The sequence below is a fragment of the Bipolaris maydis genome (genome assembly GCF_028858645.1).
Source record: "Bipolaris maydis strain C4 unplaced genomic scaffold PSV08scaffold_5, whole genome shotgun sequence".
Lineage (NCBI taxonomy): Eukaryota > Fungi > Ascomycota > Dothideomycetes > Pleosporales > Pleosporaceae > Bipolaris > Bipolaris maydis.
The window spans coordinates 161,841-178,243 of record NW_027093861.1 but is presented as its reverse complement, the minus strand read 5'-3'; the positions used below and the strand labels follow the sequence as shown (position 1 = coordinate 178,243).

Sequence of the window (16,403 nt, the reverse complement as noted above, 5' to 3'; positions counted from 1 at the left end):
GGGGTTGAGGCGGGGAGAGTGGGTGGTATATGGTGGAGATTAAGAAAAAGCGGGAAGTGAATGCTAAAACCAGCAAGCAATCGTTTGCGCCTGCCTGACCAGACATGCAAACGCAAGCACATAAGTTAGCATCCGGGTGAGACAAACACATGCATGAAAGGATGACACTTTTTGAAACAGCAGGAATGTTTGCATGCAATATCTTGAAACGAGTCATATGGGTACTTGACCACTTGAGGAACCAAATCATGATTCTATCACTGTCAAATCTTGAAGACGGTAAAGCCCCTCAAAACCATAATGCAGCAACTACAAAGCCTTGCCCATGAACTTTCTCTTTGTGTAGCTCAGCCACCACTTGCTAGGAGTGTTGGTATCGTCTGCGTACACCCTGTTGAGTAACCGTGTTGCCAACTCCTGGCGCATCTGCATGATGTACTGTCGCAGCACTTCGGCCGAGTTCCTGTCTGGAGGTGCTTCAAAAGCCTGGTTCAATGGGAATCCAGCGTCGCCAGGAATTGCAAAGTTTGTATCAAGAGCCGAGTTCATGACGGCCTGTTTGACAAAGTTAGCCTTGGCTCCACATTCTTGTCGCAGCTGCCACGTACCTTCTCAGCTTCTCTCCGGCTCATGTTGGGCTTGATCTTGCCCAGCACTTCGCTCACATAGAGGATGCCATAGATGAGCACACGGTCGGCTGGCCCCTTGATCTCAAAGTTGCGGAAGAATGTGTTGGCGCGGAACAGGGCGAGAACCTCGTCGAGGGGGTCGTAGGATTCGTGTGAGGCTTCAATGGTGAGCTCGGTGACATCTGCGGGCAGAGCAGGCAATTGGACGGCGGGCCCACGAGTGCGTGTACGAAGAGGAAGGAGGGCAAAGTTGCCTGTTGTAGCAGTCAATCAAGGTATACTCATCAAAGTTGAATGGGGGAGCGTCCTACCAATCAATTGCTGGTTGGGCTCATCGAGGAAGACTGAGTGGTAGGCCTGGCGGGGTGTCAGCTGTCATGGTGTTTGGGAATGTTTTCTTCGACAGTAGTCGTCTGTCTGCAACAGTTCAAGACTCACAGGCATTTTGGAATGTGGGTGCCCGCAGATTGTTGTTCTGGGTCGTGTGCTTTGAGCTCGGCGGAGGTGACGGCGTAGCTCCGCTGGCCGCCTGTATGAGGTGTGCTCGTAGGGCTGAACCGTGGGGCGGGGGTGACTAAGCCGCCGCCAATTAACGCGTCTCTTCACGCGGCGCGTCTGCCCCGACTTTATTAGCACCAGCCCAGCATCCTACACATTGCAGCATCCCTGCACTCACCGCTCCAACCTGACCTCAAAATCATACAAAGGGCACCAAATTGACACAAATCAAGTCTCTCACCATGTCGGACATTGAAGATGAAATGGACGTTGATGCGCCTGTCGACAAGTCTATCAGCTTTGGCGGAGACTCGAAAAAGGGCAAGCGGAGCGCTGCCAATCTACCTGTAGAAGCTGAAGACACACTGCCATGGTATGTGTCTGCATGTGACACGATTGCATCTTTTCTAAAGCTTGCATAGGGTAGAAAAGTATCGACCAGCGTCTCTCGACGATGTAGAAGGCCACAAAGACATCATAGCCACGATCAACAAATTCGTCGACTCAAACGTAAGGTCGTTGCCCCGTCCAAAGGCTCCTCGCTGACCCCAGCAGCGATTACCGCATCTTCTCCTCTATGGACCTCCCGGAACCGGAAAGACGTCGACCGTCCTGGCACTCGCACGACGCATATACGGAAACAAGAACATGCGGCAGATGGTTCTCGAACTAAACGCATCAGACGACAGAGGTATCGAAGTAGTCCGAGAGCAGATCAAGACATTCAGCAGTACCAAACAAATCTTCTCTGCAGCACCCAAAGCAGGAGACTCTTCGCTGGCAACTTTCAAACTCATTGTTCTCGACGAAGCCGACGCCATGACTTCCACCGCCCAGATGGCATTGAGACGAATCATGGAGAAGTACACGGCAAACACACGTTTCTGTATTATTGCAAACTACACACACAAACTCTCGCCCGCCCTGCTCTCGCGTTGTACAAGATTTCGATTTTCGCCGCTGAAGGACCAGGACATTAGGCACCTAGTGGACAAGGTGATTGAGGAGGAAAAGGTCAACATTACACAAGACGCCACTGATTCGCTTGTCACTCTAAGCAAGGGAGATATGAGACGAGCGCTCAACGTACTACAGGCCTGCCACGCTTCCAGCACGCCACTCCAGCCCCCAGGCAAACCGGCGGTCGACCCAAGTTCAATTGTGCGTGACCAAATCACTCAAACCACCATCTACGACTGTATAGCAGCCCCGCATCCTTCAGACATCAAGTACATTATCGAAACACTGCTGTCTAAGAATGACATGACGGAGTGTCTGCGGACCATAAATAACCTCAAGACATTGAAGGGATTGGCGCTTGCAGATATCCTAACAGCGATTAGTGAAGAGCTGGTCGCAAATGATGTGCCGCCACAAGTTATGGTGACATGGATGTCAGGTCTCGCAGACATTGAGTATAGATTGAGTGGAGGAGGTAGTGAAGCGATCCAGACTGGTGCAGCGATTGGTGTTGTAAGAACAGGGGTGGAGCTTCTGGAGAATGGCAAGAGATGATGCATGCATGCCCAATGAGGGGCTCGTCTTATACCAAGCAAGAGTAAGAGTGACGAAATGTTCAAAATGATACCATTTAGTTGTCGCCATGGCAGCGTGATCAACACGAATCCACACCTAGAGTATCCCAGCTGTGAACGGACCCTAACATGGTGGGGCATTTGTGTATCAAAACACGGAGATTCACCCCGGTGATAGGATGGGAGCCACGTTCGGCGCTAACCGCGCTAGTCAGCCTTCACGCGACCCCAACGCGCAGCCTACTGAAGTCGCCTAGATATACTCCAAACACCACCCCATCAACAAACTGCAACCTTGAAATTTACCCACTGATACTGAAATTGTGTTGACCTTTTTTTCGCTGCTGTGACCGATACTGGGCCAGCTACATATCATTTTGAACAATTACCCCTCAGTCTCTAAACATGCCCGTCAATGTAGGTCTTCCTAAGAACCAGATAGAGTTTGTAGCTGAAGAAGAGCAGAAGGGAAGAGGCCCTACAAGAAAGCGGCTGAGTACGCGCCGGAGTTTTGATCCCATCCCGCTTCCTGTGTCCAAAGAGACCCCCACCCTACAGGAGCGACGATTTATGAGTGGCAAGACTAAACGGCCAACTAGGTGGCGAGGACCCGTGAGTCGCATTGTTTGCTCTTGATTTTGGGCTGTTTTAACTTTTTTGCATAGAAAAATGTGGATGCGACTCTGACAACATTGATGGAACACCCAGCGCCCGCTGTAAAGTCGCAGGCGGTGGTGCGACCAACACAGAAACAGACACAAAAGTCAGAGAACGAGCAAGCAAAGCCGCAAAACGTTGAACTCAGATTTTCATTCTCAGTACCACCTGATGAGCCTCCAGCTCGGAGAGGCCGCGAAGAAGCATTCACCCAAAGCTTCTCCGGACTTACTATGACTGGCAGCGTAAACCGGTCCGTCTCTGCAAATCCACCTCAAACCAGGGCATCACCATCTCAGGAACCGCGCCGACATTCAGAGTCCACCTCGCAAGCACCCCAGCTAGCGAAACCAAAGAAGAAGCGAGAAGGCTACGGCTTCAGCTACTCTGAAACTTTCATGTGCGACTCAGATGATTACCCAGACACCGAATGCGATTGGGATTCTGATGAACAGCATCCATCGGACCAAGACACTGGCTACTCTGCGCAACCCAGCCCCTGTCTCAACTGGAACGGAACAGAGCAAACTCCGCGGCCGACTTCCAGCGATTCAACATCGACAATCGAAGATCAGTCTTTCAACGAACTTGTGGTTTTGCGTGACGTCGGGTCGTTCCATCTCGCGCGCCCCCAGCGCGTTCTACCTTGTACACGTGCCACCCGGGAAGACACGCTGCGCCTCAAAATCCGTGCCAAAGCGCTCGTCGCCCGATTTGAGGAATCCAGTGACATCCAAGCACAGTTGCTAACTCGCATGGAGCGCATGATGTACGCTGAGCAGCAACGACACCGGTCGCCCGGTCAATCGAATTCCATGGCCAAGTGTGCGCTCAAATTACGCGATTTCCTGCTCAAGGTTAAGGAAGAGAGGGTTGAGACGGGCGAGCATTGCACAATTGTTGAGCATGAGATCGAGTGGGCGGAGTGGTTGGTTGAGGCTAGTCGAACGGGCGTCATGCATGTCCGGAGTGAAGGGTGCACGTGCCGTCCGGATTGGGATCCAGAGTGAGAAGCTGGGAAGGGTATTGAAGAACTTGATTACATGGGAAGATTTGAGCCATACGTGGACTCGCAAGTGTGGTTCTACCCTCCAGCAGCATGTCAAGACAATCTTGGCCTGAAGTAGGTCTTACGCAGAAGCCCGGACAGCCCCCGCGCCATCTGCGTCCCGGTGCCATGCCAACGATACTCTGTCCGAAAATCCAAGGCACTGCAGGTCAAAGTTTGACAAAATCCGGATCTAGCACTTCCTTTTTAGGGATGCAAGCAAGACGACACTGATCCGAAGTCGCCAAATCCTATATCTGCTACGCTCATCGAATGCAGACTCACCTCTTAACTCGAGACCATAGCAAATTAAGTATCCAAAGCCATCAAAGCAAAAAAAAAAATACATTAAGCAAACTCAATTTTATCCTACACGCGTCTTACTCTGATCTATGGTATCAACAACGTGCAGCCCTCCACTCGCAACCGACCAAACCCAAACGATCAAACCCAGAAAAACACTAAAGACAAAAAAACCCCTCTGTGTACGAAGCTAGCCTGAACCACAATGTCCCGACTTGAAGCAGCATCATTCCGCTCCAAATTCAAGCAGCGGAAAAAGATAGAGAAGGAGGGAAAAAGACCATGGAAGCTTGCTATTGCGTGCAAGAATGTTCGAAAAGAGAGGAAGTCAAACAAAAAACGCCCGGAAAATGCAAAGATCGACACAAGTTATTGCCCCTTTTTGTTGCTTATACGCGCGTACACCAAAATGTGTGTATAGTGTCGTGATCGCTTTTCACAGCAAAACAGCCAGAGTGAAAAGAAAAGAGAGAAGCAAGAAGAATAAGAAGAGATCCCAATCTGTGTTATCCCTCCTCCGTGTTGGCATCTCTTCACTTCACAGACGCGCGTATCCAACCTAGAAATACAAAGAAAAAAGAGAAGACTAAAAATGCGCGTTTGATCTACGTTTTTTTCCCCATGTTCTCCATTCAAACTTCGAAGTGTAAACCATGCAAATCTCTCATCCATTTGGGGGTTGGCAACCCAAACTCCACAAACGGGACCAGGTTCGGCCACGAACAAAGAATGTAAAGAGGAAAGAAGAAGAAAAAAAAGACCAGACCGAACCTTTGATCAGCATTAGCATCCTCATCTCCTCCTATAAATATCCGAGACATCCCTCCCCCTTCCATTGCCACTTCCATTCGCATCTCTGCGCTCGGGACTCCTCGACCGCGTACGCGCATCCCGCCTCTCCTGCATAAAGTTTCCTCTATTGCCGCCTCGATGGTCGCGGTCACGATCACGATACGCGCGGCTCCGATCAGCGCGGTCGTCGGTGTAACCCTCACGGGAATTGCCAGAGTCGCGGGAGCCGCGGCGTGGACGGTCGTCTGGTTCGCGGGAGCGACGGTGTCCGTCTGCGCCGTAGCTGGGGATGTAGGTGTCGCCGGGGGGAACATTACCTCTGCGGCGGTCTGCGCCATCGGGGCCGTAGCGGGGGACGGGAGGGAGCGGGTGGCGGCCGTCTGCTGGGGGTGCGGGGAGGTTGTTGTGGCCGCGGTCTCCGCCGCCCCAATTTGGACGTCGTTCTCCTGGGGGAGGGGGTGGAGGGGGTCGGTGTTCGTAGCCTCGTCGGTCGTAGCCGCCGCCACCACCACCTCTGAGGCCACGGTCGACACCCGGTGGCCCTCGGTCTTGGGGGCCGCCGTATCTTCGGTCGTTGCCTTGCCACGGCTGTGGTGGTGGACCTTGGCCTGTCCATTCTCCATTGGGACCTCCACCTACAGTACCGCCTTGTGGCGCAGGAGGAAGTGCTTGCCTTTGGCCACGAGCGTTCCGGCGATCCAGCTCGTGTGAGTCGGCAAAGTGAGGAATATCTTCTTCGCGCATTGGTAATGGTTCCTCTCGGAAGTATGGATGGTCGATGGCATCAATCGCGTTGATACGTTTCCGCCAGTCGAGTCTCATGAGGTCCTTGATAAGCGACAGTCCAAGGGGCGATAGTTCACGGAATCTTTGCGCAATATTTCCAGTACTTGTTGGGAACGCGCGAACAGGTTCTGCTCCTGGTAGCTCGTTCCAGCCCGGCATACTCGTATCGTTCGGGGATCCAACCAGCTCGAAGATAATCTGTGCCTGATGTATGTCGCTTTGGCCCGTGAGGATGGGCTTGCGCTTGAACATTTCACCAAAGACGCAGCCTGCGCCCCACATATCGATCGCCGGTGTGTATCTTCGGAGTTGCAAGAGCAGTTCTGGCGGTCGGTACCACCTAGTAACAACTAGTGAAGTGTATTCGCGTTTTGCCTCACCATTGCCCCTGCCTCTTTGTGGAACCGGTTCGTCGTAGTGTCTGGCAAGACCGAAATCGGCTATCTGTAATCGCCCAGAGTTGTTGATCAAAAGGTTGGCTGCCTTCATGTCTCGATGTAAAATGTGGTTGTCATGTAGGTATGCCAGACCCTTGAACAACTGCAGCATGTAACACTTGATCTGCGGTGGCTTGAACTGGACTTCGGGGTTGTCGAGGAGACCTGACAGATCATGGTCCATGTACGGCGTGACCATGTACAGTATCGCACGTTTCCTGCCTTCAGTTTTGGGCCGCTCTACAGCCATTTCCTCTAGTTTCAGGACGTTATCGTGCGACAGCATCTTGAGGAGCTTGATTTCTCGCAGCGCCGTGATAGGGAACCCGTCCTTTTCGTTGTGCATCAAAATCTTCTTGAGCGCAAAGACATGGCCGGTCGATCGCTGACGCGCCTTGTGGACTTCACCAAAAGTGCCTTCGCCCAGTTTCTGCATCATCTCGTACTCGCCAATCTTGCAGCATCCCTTGAATTGGCGTTGGAGGGTGCGCGACGGGGGAGCACCCGCCGGAGTCGCCATACCGGCGGTGGTGTTAACGATACGTGATTCTCAAGGGTCCGCAGGCACGCTTTCTACTCTGGTCTAAGTGGGCCGCGGCGTTAACGTATGCAGCGAGGGTGAGCGCGATGTATCGGTCGGTGTCTTTGTAGCGCTGAGTGTGTGGTCGCGATGGTGGGCACTGGTATGGGCGGGGGGCTCGAGGCCAAAGCTGCTGGGCAGAGATGACGATTGTGGTCGGGATTGTCGCGGGTGAAGGAGCAGAAGCCGCGATTGACGGTGGATGGGGCGATCTTGGCACCGCAGTGTTAGCGTAGTCCGCGATCGACCTTAATCACACCTCACCCACCAAAAGCGTCACAGAGCCATTGCACCCCAGACGCGGCAGGTAGGCGCAGTGCGACGCTCTCCAAAGCTGGCATCAGTATTGATACTTCTACAGGCTCACCAGACACGATGCAACCCACACGCTCCCGCATGGGCCCGCCCAAATATGCGCCGCACCCAAACCACCCCATCCACATCCACCCGGTCAGGCCGCTATACCGATTCATGGCAACGGGTCTCGGCGCGTCAATGTGGTTCTTCGTATGTTAGAGATCTGGCAGGAGCGAGAAAGGTGCTGACAGGCGCAGTTGATGTACCGCGCGAAGAAGGACGGCCCCGCGCTTTTGGGCTGGAAGCACCCATGGGACCATTGAACAATGAATGCAGGAGCATTAGGCGTGTAGAGAGAGCTTAGAAGATATGAACACGAGGCATGCTCAATCGCACAGATAACGGAGTGCTGGAGATAGATACCACGCCCAGTGGCTGCAATGTCCCGTGTGGACAGCGCCAGGAAGTTCGGATCAATGCAAAATAGAGCAATCGCGTCAGATGCAGTTTTTTATTCTTCGTCTTACGATTTTATGAAATTCCGTGTGATATTTATGGGGTTGGTTCTTAGACATTATGCGAGTCTGCACTCGCTTTCAACACTTCCCATCGGCCTTCGCAACCTACGCGGAAGGCTTCTCAAACAGATAGTGGCTGACTCCCCATGTATCACCTCCATTCCACCTGAACAACTCGGAGCAAGCCATGTGGAAAACCTGCCACCTATTCCACCAAGTCAACGCACCCTCCTCTCCATACGTCTCCACCAGTCCCTTCCAGATACTCTCCTTATTCTTCAACATGGTAACCAGCCAATCCTCACATGTCTTTGAGTAGTGCATACCGGACACCCACCACTGGTTCTTGACTCTCAAGTCATCTTGGAAGTACAGTAGCAAATCAGCCGAAGGCATAGTGCCACCTGTAAAGAAATGCTCTGTCATCCATCCCTCTTCGAAATCATACGGAGTCGTGCAGTGCGCAAAAATGTGAACGAAGAGCTTGCCACCGGGTTTCAGCGCAGAACCGACTTTGCGCAGCAGAAGCTGGTAGTTCTTCATGTGCTCGAAGAGCTCAATAGAAATAACGCGGTCGTATGCCTCGGGCTGGAACTCATAGTCGACAACGTCGCCCGTGATAATGGTCAGGTTCTTTAGTCCTTTTGATACGGCTACGCTGTCAATGTATTCTTTTTGTGTTCTTGAGTTTGAGAAGCCGGTGATCTTGGAGTTGGGGAACATTTCCGCCATGAAGAGAGATGCTGAGCCCCAGCCACATCTGGAGTCATTGTTAGCCATCTCGTGTGAAACACATTGCCCATTCGGCTTCAGGACGCACGTGATTATTTTGTGCTTTGAAACAGCAAATGCAAGATTAGAAAAGGGAAGAAAACTCACCCGAGGTCCAAAATGTTCATTCCATCCTTCAATTCCGCCCTTTCAATATACAGTCGCATCATGGCAATCTCGGCTTGCGCTAGCGTTTCCCCGCCCTTCTCATACAAGCAGGCCGAATACTTCATCCGGGGACCTAACATGCCCTTGAGAACACTTGTCCCTACCTCATAGTGCTGCTCATTTGCAGTTGCGGTCGCAATTGCAATTGGCCTTTCCCGGAGAAGCTTGACGTACTTCATCTTGGTCTCATAAGCGGACTCCAAGGACGTAGTAGCTATCGACTGCAAGCGGTCGGCTAGCTGGCGCCTGATTCCTACGCGGATCACCGCGTGTGGGAGGTAGCCATTATCCAGGAGAGGATTGATGACCGCATCCGAGTTGACGAGGTCTGGCAAGTTGTTTAGTTGAGCTGAGATGATATACGGTTCGGAAGCTATGTACTTGATATGTAGTTCATGGCGGGTAAGTTGCTCTACTAGACCAGACGCTTGCGGTCACTTCGACGTGAGTGAGTGGATTGTAAGTATGACGAAAAAACGAATGTCTTCTACTCTGGACACGTGAAACTATCGTCTACCTATATCTCTGTGACTCGGCTCCGGAGGGTTTCGTAGTGTGCCAAATACGGCTTAGCGGCGGGTTAATGACGTCAACCATTAGTCGAGATAGTCCGCCCATCGCTGAAATCGTCCGAAAACGGTCAACAACGGAGGATTGGGTTGCTCTGTGAAGATTGCGAGATATCTTTTGGTAAATTCTGCTAAGCGGAGAATTGACCAATCAAGCGGTTTGCGCCGAGGCTACGCGAGATGAGCGTACGTAAGTACAAGGTGACCAATGACCTCTCGCGGCTAGATACCAGGCATTTGAACTAAGCAGGAAGTAGAAAGGTATGGCATACAAGTAAAAGGTTATCATGGTCATTCTTCTATTCAGTGTGCTCTGATTTTTGACTCCTTGTTGTATTTATTAAGAAGAATCTAAAATTGCAACAAGAGAGACTACCAGACGGTGCAAGTGATCATACACGCTGCTTATCTTGCCAAAAGATAAGGCACACCACAATGAGGCTGCTGTTTGAGGTGTATGGTATGTACTTATATGTATGTATATCCTTGATCGTCGCTGCAGTCAGAACTTTGTTCAATACAATTTCTGCCTGCCACATCTGCAGTGACCCCGCATTTTTGGTGGTGTGGGAAAGGGAGCAGGCAATTGAGCGGCAAAAAAAATCTGGGGTAATGCAGACAGTATGGCCGAAGTCCAGCTGTCAGCGTGGCGCCAAAAAAGGGGGGGGGCAAAGACAGATATAAATCTACATCAGTCTGCCTCGAGTGGCGCACAAACATGTGCCCCAGAACACTGAATGCTTGAGAAACTGCAAACTCATTTCCACGATGCGCTTTGCGTTCATTGCCTCGACAATCACTACGTCTGTCTCTGTGCTTGCAGCGCCAACCAGTCTGCACACCAGAACCGACACGTTGGTGGGGCCTCGGGCAACTCCTGCTAAGCCAGCGCCTTGTGTGCGCGACCCCAGCACCACAAAAAAGCAGAGTAAGGCTCGGTTCGATGCTATTGTGCAGGCTTTGATCTACAAGTCTGATATTACTGAGGCATTTTAATATGTTGCTCGGGACTATGTTGTAAGCATGCTTCGTTTCGGACGAAGGGATCTATCAAGTGAGCTAACCTTGAGCTGCAACAACAGAACCACAATATTTCGGTCCCAAATGGATTTGAAACTGGATGGGATGCTTTGTCGGACACTTGGGACCCGTCAAACATCATGCCGCTGGGCGTAACTTTTCAGTATCCTCAGGGCTGGGTCGAGTACAAAAGGCAGTTTAGGGAGATTGATGAGGAGTTCCGTATGGATGACAGATGCATTGTTGAGCACGTAAGTGTATTTTTCTTTGAGGAGCAAACTAGGGCAATAGCGCAAGAAACTGACTTTGAATCATGCAGTGGGTCCAGAATGAAGAACTTCCATTGCTAGCACTTGCAGGAAAGGGATCACATTCAATCCCTGTCAGCCATTGCTGTTGATATTAAGTAGTTCTCGAGGATCTTGAATGACGTGCTTCATGCGCAATTTTTCAAGGAACAGTGCCACACGGTGGTGCTTGCTGTTTGTCTGTATGAGATGGACCTGCAATGCGATGGTCAAGATGACAACCATGAGTCTTATATAGGTATTAATACCGGCGGAATTTTGGTTTCAGAGTTGCGATGATACCCAAGTGCAAAGCTGTAACGTATGAGACGTGGGATCGTAACTGTAGATGCGAATGCAAATGTGAATGAGATTTTGAGGGTGTGAATCAGGTTTAATGCACAAGTCTGGTTTCTCGCACCTAACCCCCCTTGTCATGCAGATTTTGACTCTTCTGATTACTTTTGAATATCAGACTTATATCCTGAGCGGGCAGCTGCTCAAGCCCACTGCTCTCGTCTCATGCTGGTAGCTATGAGACCAGATCCGACAAGATACAATCAAATCAACATCATGTGGATTGCATCAGGTAAACCAGGAAACGTGGCGAGAAATGAATGGGTGACAAGCAGGCCTCTGACCAAATGTACGTGTAGCCATAGACGCCCGCTTTTCTGTGGTTTTGTAGGATTTGGTGGTTTCTTGTGTTAGTTGCATGTTATGTGGCACGCTCTTCATGATTGAAATTGGAATATTCCGGCTGCGGGATTTGCCCAAAACTTGTACGCTCCGCAATATGGCGAAAGTATGTCACCTTCCTTATTTTGCGCATTCCTGACCGGAACCTAGAAGAACCACTCAGCTGAGTGCATGGAACCTTAAGTGCGGATATGCACGCTTTAGTCTTGCAACGGACACTTGGTAGTCTGACTGCATCTGATAAGCCCCGGTGTCACAGCGCCTATAACAGACCATTGGGTTCCTCAACGGTGTTTCCACAAAACCAGCTGGAGCCGTCGAAGAGTGGCAGCGACAAAGAGTGGGAGAAGGGAAAAACAGCAGACAGTCTCGAGCACGTGAGCCGTTTGCGATTGAACTGCCGACCGTTCGGACCAAGGCCCAGCTGGCGTGCATGCACCGAACCGTCCCTGCAGCATTTTTGTTTTCTTCTAACCGGCGCAGTTGTGTCGGCGGCCCGAAGGATTCGCTGGCGTCGCGCGGCGTCTGCATCCCCTGCAGTGTGTGCAGCGCCGATTGCGGGCGCGAACTTTTGACTCAGGCCTCCCCGCTAAAAGCACTCGAGAATTCGCTCAATCCTCACAACCCCATACTTCGCACTACACACGTCATCCACTGCCCAACACATTCGTCCCAAGACACTTTCGCCACTTGGATACTCCCCAGAAAAATCTGCACCCGCAATTGACCAGAGCTCAACTCGACAAGCCGCCTTTTCAAAATGTCAGCATACACAAACGGACACGAGTCGGAGCGGATAGCTCACACGCAAGAGAAGCATCTTCCTGGAGGATGGGTGGTCCTCAAGTTCGGTGGTACAAGTGTCGGCAAGTTCCCGGAGAATATAGCGGACATTGTCAAGTACGACGCCCATTTGAATGCCCAAGATGAGCACAACCCACTAACCCTTCACAGAGTCGGTCTTCAGACGAACCGTGCCGCTATTGTCTGCTCTGCGCGCAGCAGCAACACAAAGCTTGAAGGAACCACCAACCGCCTCCTTCGTACCGCTCGAGCTGCCGAGAGACCCAACCACCGGGCGTACGATGAGATTGTTGAAGCCATCCGTCTTGACCATATCCAGGCGGGCAAGGACATTTTGAAGAGCCCAGAAATTCTGGCGTCTTACACCCAAGAGGTCAACGCTGAGTGCGAGAGTCTGATCAAGATCTTGGAGTCGGCCCAGCATCTCGAGGAGGTCACCAACCACACCGAGGACAAGATCATCAGCAAGGGCGAGAAGCTGAGCTGTCGCTACATGGCCGCGATATTGAACGACCGTGGTACGCCTGCCCAATTCGTCGACCTCAGCGACGTGATCAAGCCCAACGCGCCCATCAAAGGAGGACTGCAGGAAAAGTTCTACAAGGACTTGGCTGCGGACTTGGCCAGCCAGGTGGAAGCTTGTGGAGACAAGGTCCCTGTCATTACCGGTTTCTTTGGAAACGTGCCCGGCGGTCTCTTGACTTCAATCGGACGCGGATATACCGATCTATGCGCCGCCTTGGTTGCCGTTGGCATAAAGGCCAAGGAACTGCAAGTCTGGAAAGAGGTGGATGGAATCTTCACCGCAGACCCGCGCAAGGTCCCTACAGCCGCGCTCCTCCCCAGCGTCACCCCTGCAGAGGCTGCTGAATTGACATTCTACGGATCCGAAGTCATTCACCCTTTCACCATGGAGCAGGTCATCCGCGCCCGCATCCCTATTCGCATCAAGAACGTCATGAACCCACGCAATGCTGGAACCATCATCTTCCCTGACAACCTCCGGGATATTGACGACAATGCGCCTTTGAAGGATACGGGACTCTTCCGCACTCGCTCTTCGAGTCTCCTTACTCAGCTTCAAGGGCCCAAGCGGCCCACCGCTGTAACGATCAAGCACAACATTGTTGTACTCAACGTTCACAGCAACAAGCGTACTCGTGCCCATGGTTTCTTGATGAACATCTTCAACATCCTTGACAACTGGCGATTGTCTGTTGATCTCATCTCTTCCTCCGAGGTGCACGTGTCCATGGCCTTGCACTCCGAGTCTGCTCTTCTAAGCGGCGGAGGTGAGGACGACTACAAGATTCAGTCCAAGGACCTCCAAGGCGCTGTCAATGATCTTGGTGCCCTCGGTACCATTGACATCGTACCTGACATGGCCATTGTAAGTTTGGTGGGTAAGCAGCTGAAGAACATGATTGGTATCTCTGGCAAGTTCTTTAGCGTGTTGGGTCAAAACAACATCAATATCGAAATGATCTCGCAAGGTATGTCGCAGTTCTTACTCGTATGTTTGGATAATTCAGCCGCTAATTCAACGTAGGCGCCAGCGAGATTAACATATCTTGCGTCATTGAGGAGCGTGAAGCAGACCGCGCCCTTAACGTTGTACATACAAATCTTTTTACATTTTTAGAATAGGTCTTGCTTTGCATCAGTGGAGTTGGATACCATTTGAAGAGACTTGCTACATAATATTAAAGCCAGTGACTCGTTTCATTTTCGCATACCTCACACTATTTCTCGTCTGGCTGGCGCTTCACCTCGAATTGCGCGTTTGCAGGTTTGCACAATGTCCGGACCCTGACACGACGTGCAAATACTGAACAATGCTTGCGCGCGACTTGACTCCACTTTGTATAAACTGCTCACTGACCAGCTTTCACTTTCACGCCCGGTCTTGGCAACTGTATAGGTAGGACTTTTGTCGGAGAACTCTTCCCACAATCGCAGCAGACTGACAGACAGGTAACAACTGCTATTCCAAAAACCTCCGACAAGTCTTCTTTCCTCTTTCAGTGGGAGGCCTTATCAAGGTCTGTATGGAAGCCGCTATGGAAGACCCTGTTGGAGACCCCATAGCAGTCCCCGTCGAAGCCCCCATCCAAACCCCTACCGAAGACTCTGTAGAAGATCCTGTGGACGAAGAGAAGAACAAGATACAGATATCCCCGCTCACAGGCAAGAAGCTGAGCGAACATGAGAAATGGGGCTTGAGGGGTCTAAAAAAAGAGCAGCACCCGGTCTTCTGGGAGCGGGTTATCTATTGGTGTAGAGAGTGGTTTACGGAAGCCAAGTGGAGGGAAGTTGTACGCCGGATTGAGCGGGCCGCAAAAGAAGACAACGTTATCGTATTTGGATGGCATCCACCAATGCAGCCTACACATTCGACCACTGCAAAAGGCATCCGTCGGCTACTATGCTCCAGTTCTTCGTCACTCACCTCGTCGACGGGCCCGCATCCATTGCGCCCAGCACACCTCCCGCGTATCGTCACCTCTTCTTTAGCAAGTGTACGACCTCGGTGGGATGTCGTGGCTTCTGGTCCTCCAACCCCACTATCTGCTACTTCAGGTCCCATCAAGAATGCCTTTGCTGAGGGAGGTGTATGGGCATCTCTCTCGCCCAAGACACCCGCGAGTGTAGCTTCTGTCGCATCAACGCGCATCACTGCCGTACCACTTGGACTTTGGGCGTCAGACCCACCCAACGACCCTGATGCCAAATCGGCCTACGATGAAGTACGTAGAGACGTGAAGAAGATGGCTCTCCATCTATGCGCCAACCGACACGCCCTCCGCCTATCTTCTGACGGCCAACACGATGTCATCCACCCATCCATGGTCAAGCCCAAAGACGAACTGCAAGCCTCGCAATACGTTCTCAACTCGTGCCAGCTGGACCTCTCGATGCATACCGACCCAACTCTGCGGTGTAAGATAGAAGAGCTCGCCGATGACGAAGCTTCCCATCTCCGTAATTACAGCATCCAGACGGCCCAGAAGCTAGAAGATGTTGGTTCATGGTTAAGCATCAATGAATACACAGGGGAGATTAGTACTACACTTGATGCACAACGCAATCTCTTGCGTATGAATCGCGAGCGGCGCCAGAATCGAGAAGTGAAACTTACCGAGGAAGCAGTGCACTGTGCGTGGGCAACCAAGGTAGTCGATGACGCAGAGTACATTGTCAAGTGTCGTGCTGAAGCTGGAGACGAGGATAGCAGCGACGACGAAGGATACGACTACGAGAACTTCGTTCGCAGTCTGCGTAGTGCAAGCAGCAGTTGCGTCTCCTTAGTCGAAGAGAACACAGTAACTCGAGAACGCATCCTTCGCGATATCTCAACGAACGCATACAGCATCAAAGACTCACAAGACTGCACTCGCACACCAGGCTACAGGTCAACCAGCACCCCCACACCCTCTTCCCATCCCCCTTCCGACCTCCCCTTCCGCAACCACAACAGCATCCCGACATCGACTTCCCACCGCTCCACCAGCACAACCCAACACCCCCGACCCCGACCCCCCTTCATCCCCACCATCACCACCGGCCCCATCGTAAACTCCGACCTCCGCACCTCCCGCCGCCACGCCCCCACCCTCCAAGACCTCACCGACTGGGCCGACGAACTCAAGAAAATGGAGCGCAAACGCACAGAACTCCGGCTTACAGGCACCCTGACGTACGATACCGATGTGCATCCCGCCTTACGCCCCACACCTGGTAGTACGTCGCTGTATAGCACTCACAGCAGGGTGAGGAGGAGCTTGGCGAGTACGGCGAGTAGCGTGTCGTGGAGGTGTGAGACTGCGTCTTTGGTGGAGAGGGAGGCGGAGACGCCGAGGGGAGATGGGGAACAGCAGCAGCCGTGTCGTGTGTCCAGGCAGAGTCAGGAAGAGCAGGATGCGTGGGTTAGGGAGTTGGCGAGGATGGAGAGTAAGGAGAAGATGAGGCAGGCTGAGCGGTTCATGTAAGGTTTAAGGGATGATG

The 16,403-nt window shown here is 52.0% G+C and overlaps 9 protein-coding genes across 9 annotated transcripts; 6 read left to right on the top strand and 3 right to left on the bottom strand.

Moving 5' to 3' along the window:
* Positions 1-201: 201 nt before the first annotated feature.
* PSV08DRAFT_199403 (actin-related protein 2/3 complex subunit 3) lies at positions 202-1,126 on the bottom strand. Its single transcript, XM_014220870.1, has 4 exons — positions 1,068-1,126; positions 941-986; positions 609-883; positions 202-555 (listed from the first exon to the last, which is right to left on the bottom strand). Exons 1-4 carry the CDS (start codon positions 1,071-1,073, stop codon positions 310-312), a joined length of 573 nt encoding a protein of 190 aa, XP_014076345.1. The 5' UTR covers positions 1,074-1,126; the 3' UTR covers positions 202-309.
* Positions 1,127-1,347: 221 nt separating this feature from the next.
* Positions 1,348-2,743, top strand: PSV08DRAFT_360930 (P-loop containing nucleoside triphosphate hydrolase protein). Its single transcript, XM_066093002.1, has 3 exons — positions 1,348-1,500; positions 1,550-1,637; positions 1,683-2,743. Exons 1-3 carry the CDS (start codon positions 1,370-1,372, stop codon positions 2,640-2,642), a joined length of 1,179 nt encoding a protein of 392 aa, XP_065949278.1. The 5' UTR covers positions 1,348-1,369; the 3' UTR covers positions 2,643-2,743.
* Positions 2,744-3,067: 324 nt separating this feature from the next.
* PSV08DRAFT_387878 (uncharacterized protein) lies at positions 3,068-4,677 on the top strand (the record flags this gene model as incomplete). The annotated part of the gene is made up of 2 exons (XM_014220868.2): positions 3,068-3,274; positions 3,328-4,677. The coding sequence occupies 2 exons, from the start codon at positions 3,068-3,070 to the stop codon at positions 4,327-4,329; spliced, it is 1,209 nt and encodes a 402-aa protein (XP_014076343.1). The 3' UTR covers positions 4,330-4,677.
* Positions 4,678-5,301: 624 nt separating this feature from the next.
* Positions 5,302-7,205, bottom strand: PSV08DRAFT_220127 (kinase-like domain-containing protein; the record flags this gene model as incomplete). Its single annotated transcript, XM_014220866.2, has 2 exons — positions 5,302-6,010; positions 6,065-7,205. 2 exons carry the CDS (start codon positions 7,203-7,205, stop codon positions 5,463-5,465), a joined length of 1,689 nt encoding a protein of 562 aa, XP_014076341.1. The 3' UTR covers positions 5,302-5,462.
* A 322-nt stretch (positions 7,206-7,527) lies between these two features.
* On the top strand, positions 7,528-8,076 carry PSV08DRAFT_285201 (uncharacterized protein). Its single transcript, XM_014220865.1, has 3 exons — positions 7,528-7,572; positions 7,627-7,772; positions 7,820-8,076. The coding sequence occupies exons 2-3, from the start codon at positions 7,641-7,643 to the stop codon at positions 7,883-7,885; spliced, it is 198 nt and encodes a 65-aa protein (XP_014076340.1). The 5' UTR covers positions 7,528-7,572; positions 7,627-7,640; the 3' UTR covers positions 7,886-8,076.
* Positions 8,055-9,508, bottom strand: PSV08DRAFT_199392 (S-adenosyl-L-methionine-dependent methyltransferase). Its single transcript, XM_014220864.2, has 3 exons — positions 9,401-9,508; positions 8,960-9,347; positions 8,055-8,840 (listed from the first exon to the last, which is right to left on the bottom strand). Exons 1-3 carry the CDS (start codon positions 9,414-9,416, stop codon positions 8,186-8,188), a joined length of 1,059 nt encoding a protein of 352 aa, XP_014076339.1. The 5' UTR covers positions 9,417-9,508; the 3' UTR covers positions 8,055-8,185.
* A 1,240-nt stretch (positions 9,509-10,748) lies between these two features.
* Positions 10,749-11,008, top strand: PSV08DRAFT_349902 (uncharacterized protein; the record flags this gene model as incomplete). Its single annotated transcript, XM_014220863.2, has 2 exons — positions 10,749-10,859; positions 10,928-11,008. 2 exons carry the CDS (start codon positions 10,749-10,751, stop codon positions 11,006-11,008), a joined length of 192 nt encoding a protein of 63 aa, XP_014076338.2.
* A 1,346-nt stretch (positions 11,009-12,354) lies between these two features.
* On the top strand, positions 12,355-14,123 carry PSV08DRAFT_220123 (Aspartate/glutamate/uridylate kinase; the record flags this gene model as incomplete). Its single annotated transcript, XM_014220862.2, has 3 exons — positions 12,355-12,494; positions 12,549-13,891; positions 13,948-14,123. 3 exons carry the CDS (start codon positions 12,355-12,357, stop codon positions 14,043-14,045), a joined length of 1,581 nt encoding a protein of 526 aa, XP_014076337.1. The 3' UTR covers positions 14,046-14,123.
* Positions 14,124-14,446: 323 nt separating this feature from the next.
* PSV08DRAFT_176913 (uncharacterized protein) lies at positions 14,447-16,387 on the top strand (the record flags this gene model as incomplete). Its single annotated transcript, XM_014220861.1, has 1 exon — positions 14,447-16,387. One exon carries the CDS (start codon positions 14,447-14,449, stop codon positions 16,385-16,387), a length of 1,941 nt encoding a protein of 646 aa, XP_014076336.1.
* Positions 16,388-16,403: the final 16 nt, after the last annotated feature.

Coding starts and splice junctions, on each gene's coding strand:
- PSV08DRAFT_285201 (XM_014220865.1), top strand. CDS start 7,641: ATGCAACCCACACGCTCCCGCATGGGCCCGCCCAAATATGCGCCGCAC. Junction 7,773..7,819: donor GCGCGTCAATGTGGTTCTTC/GTATGTTAGAGA, acceptor TGACAGGCGCAG/TTGATGTACCGCGCGAAGAA.
- PSV08DRAFT_199403 (XM_014220870.1), bottom strand. Junction 884..940: donor GCCCAACCAGCAATTGATTG/GTAGGACGCTCC, acceptor CTGCTACAACAG/GCAACTTTGCCCTCCTTCCT. Junction 556..608: donor GCCGGAGAGAAGCTGAGAAG/GTACGTGGCAGC, acceptor TTTGTCAAACAG/GCCGTCATGAACTCGGCTCT.
- PSV08DRAFT_360930 (XM_066093002.1), top strand. CDS start 1,370: ATGTCGGACATTGAAGATGAAATGGACGTTGATGCGCCTGTCGACAAG. Junction 1,501..1,549: donor GCTGAAGACACACTGCCATG/GTATGTGTCTGC, acceptor AAGCTTGCATAG/GGTAGAAAAGTATCGACCAG. Junction 1,638..1,682: donor ACAAATTCGTCGACTCAAAC/GTAAGGTCGTTG, acceptor TGACCCCAGCAG/CGATTACCGCATCTTCTCCT.
- PSV08DRAFT_199392 (XM_014220864.2), bottom strand. Junction 8,841..8,959: donor ATGAACATTTTGGACCTCGG/GTGAGTTTTCTT, acceptor CAATGACTCCAG/ATGTGGCTGGGGCTCAGCAT.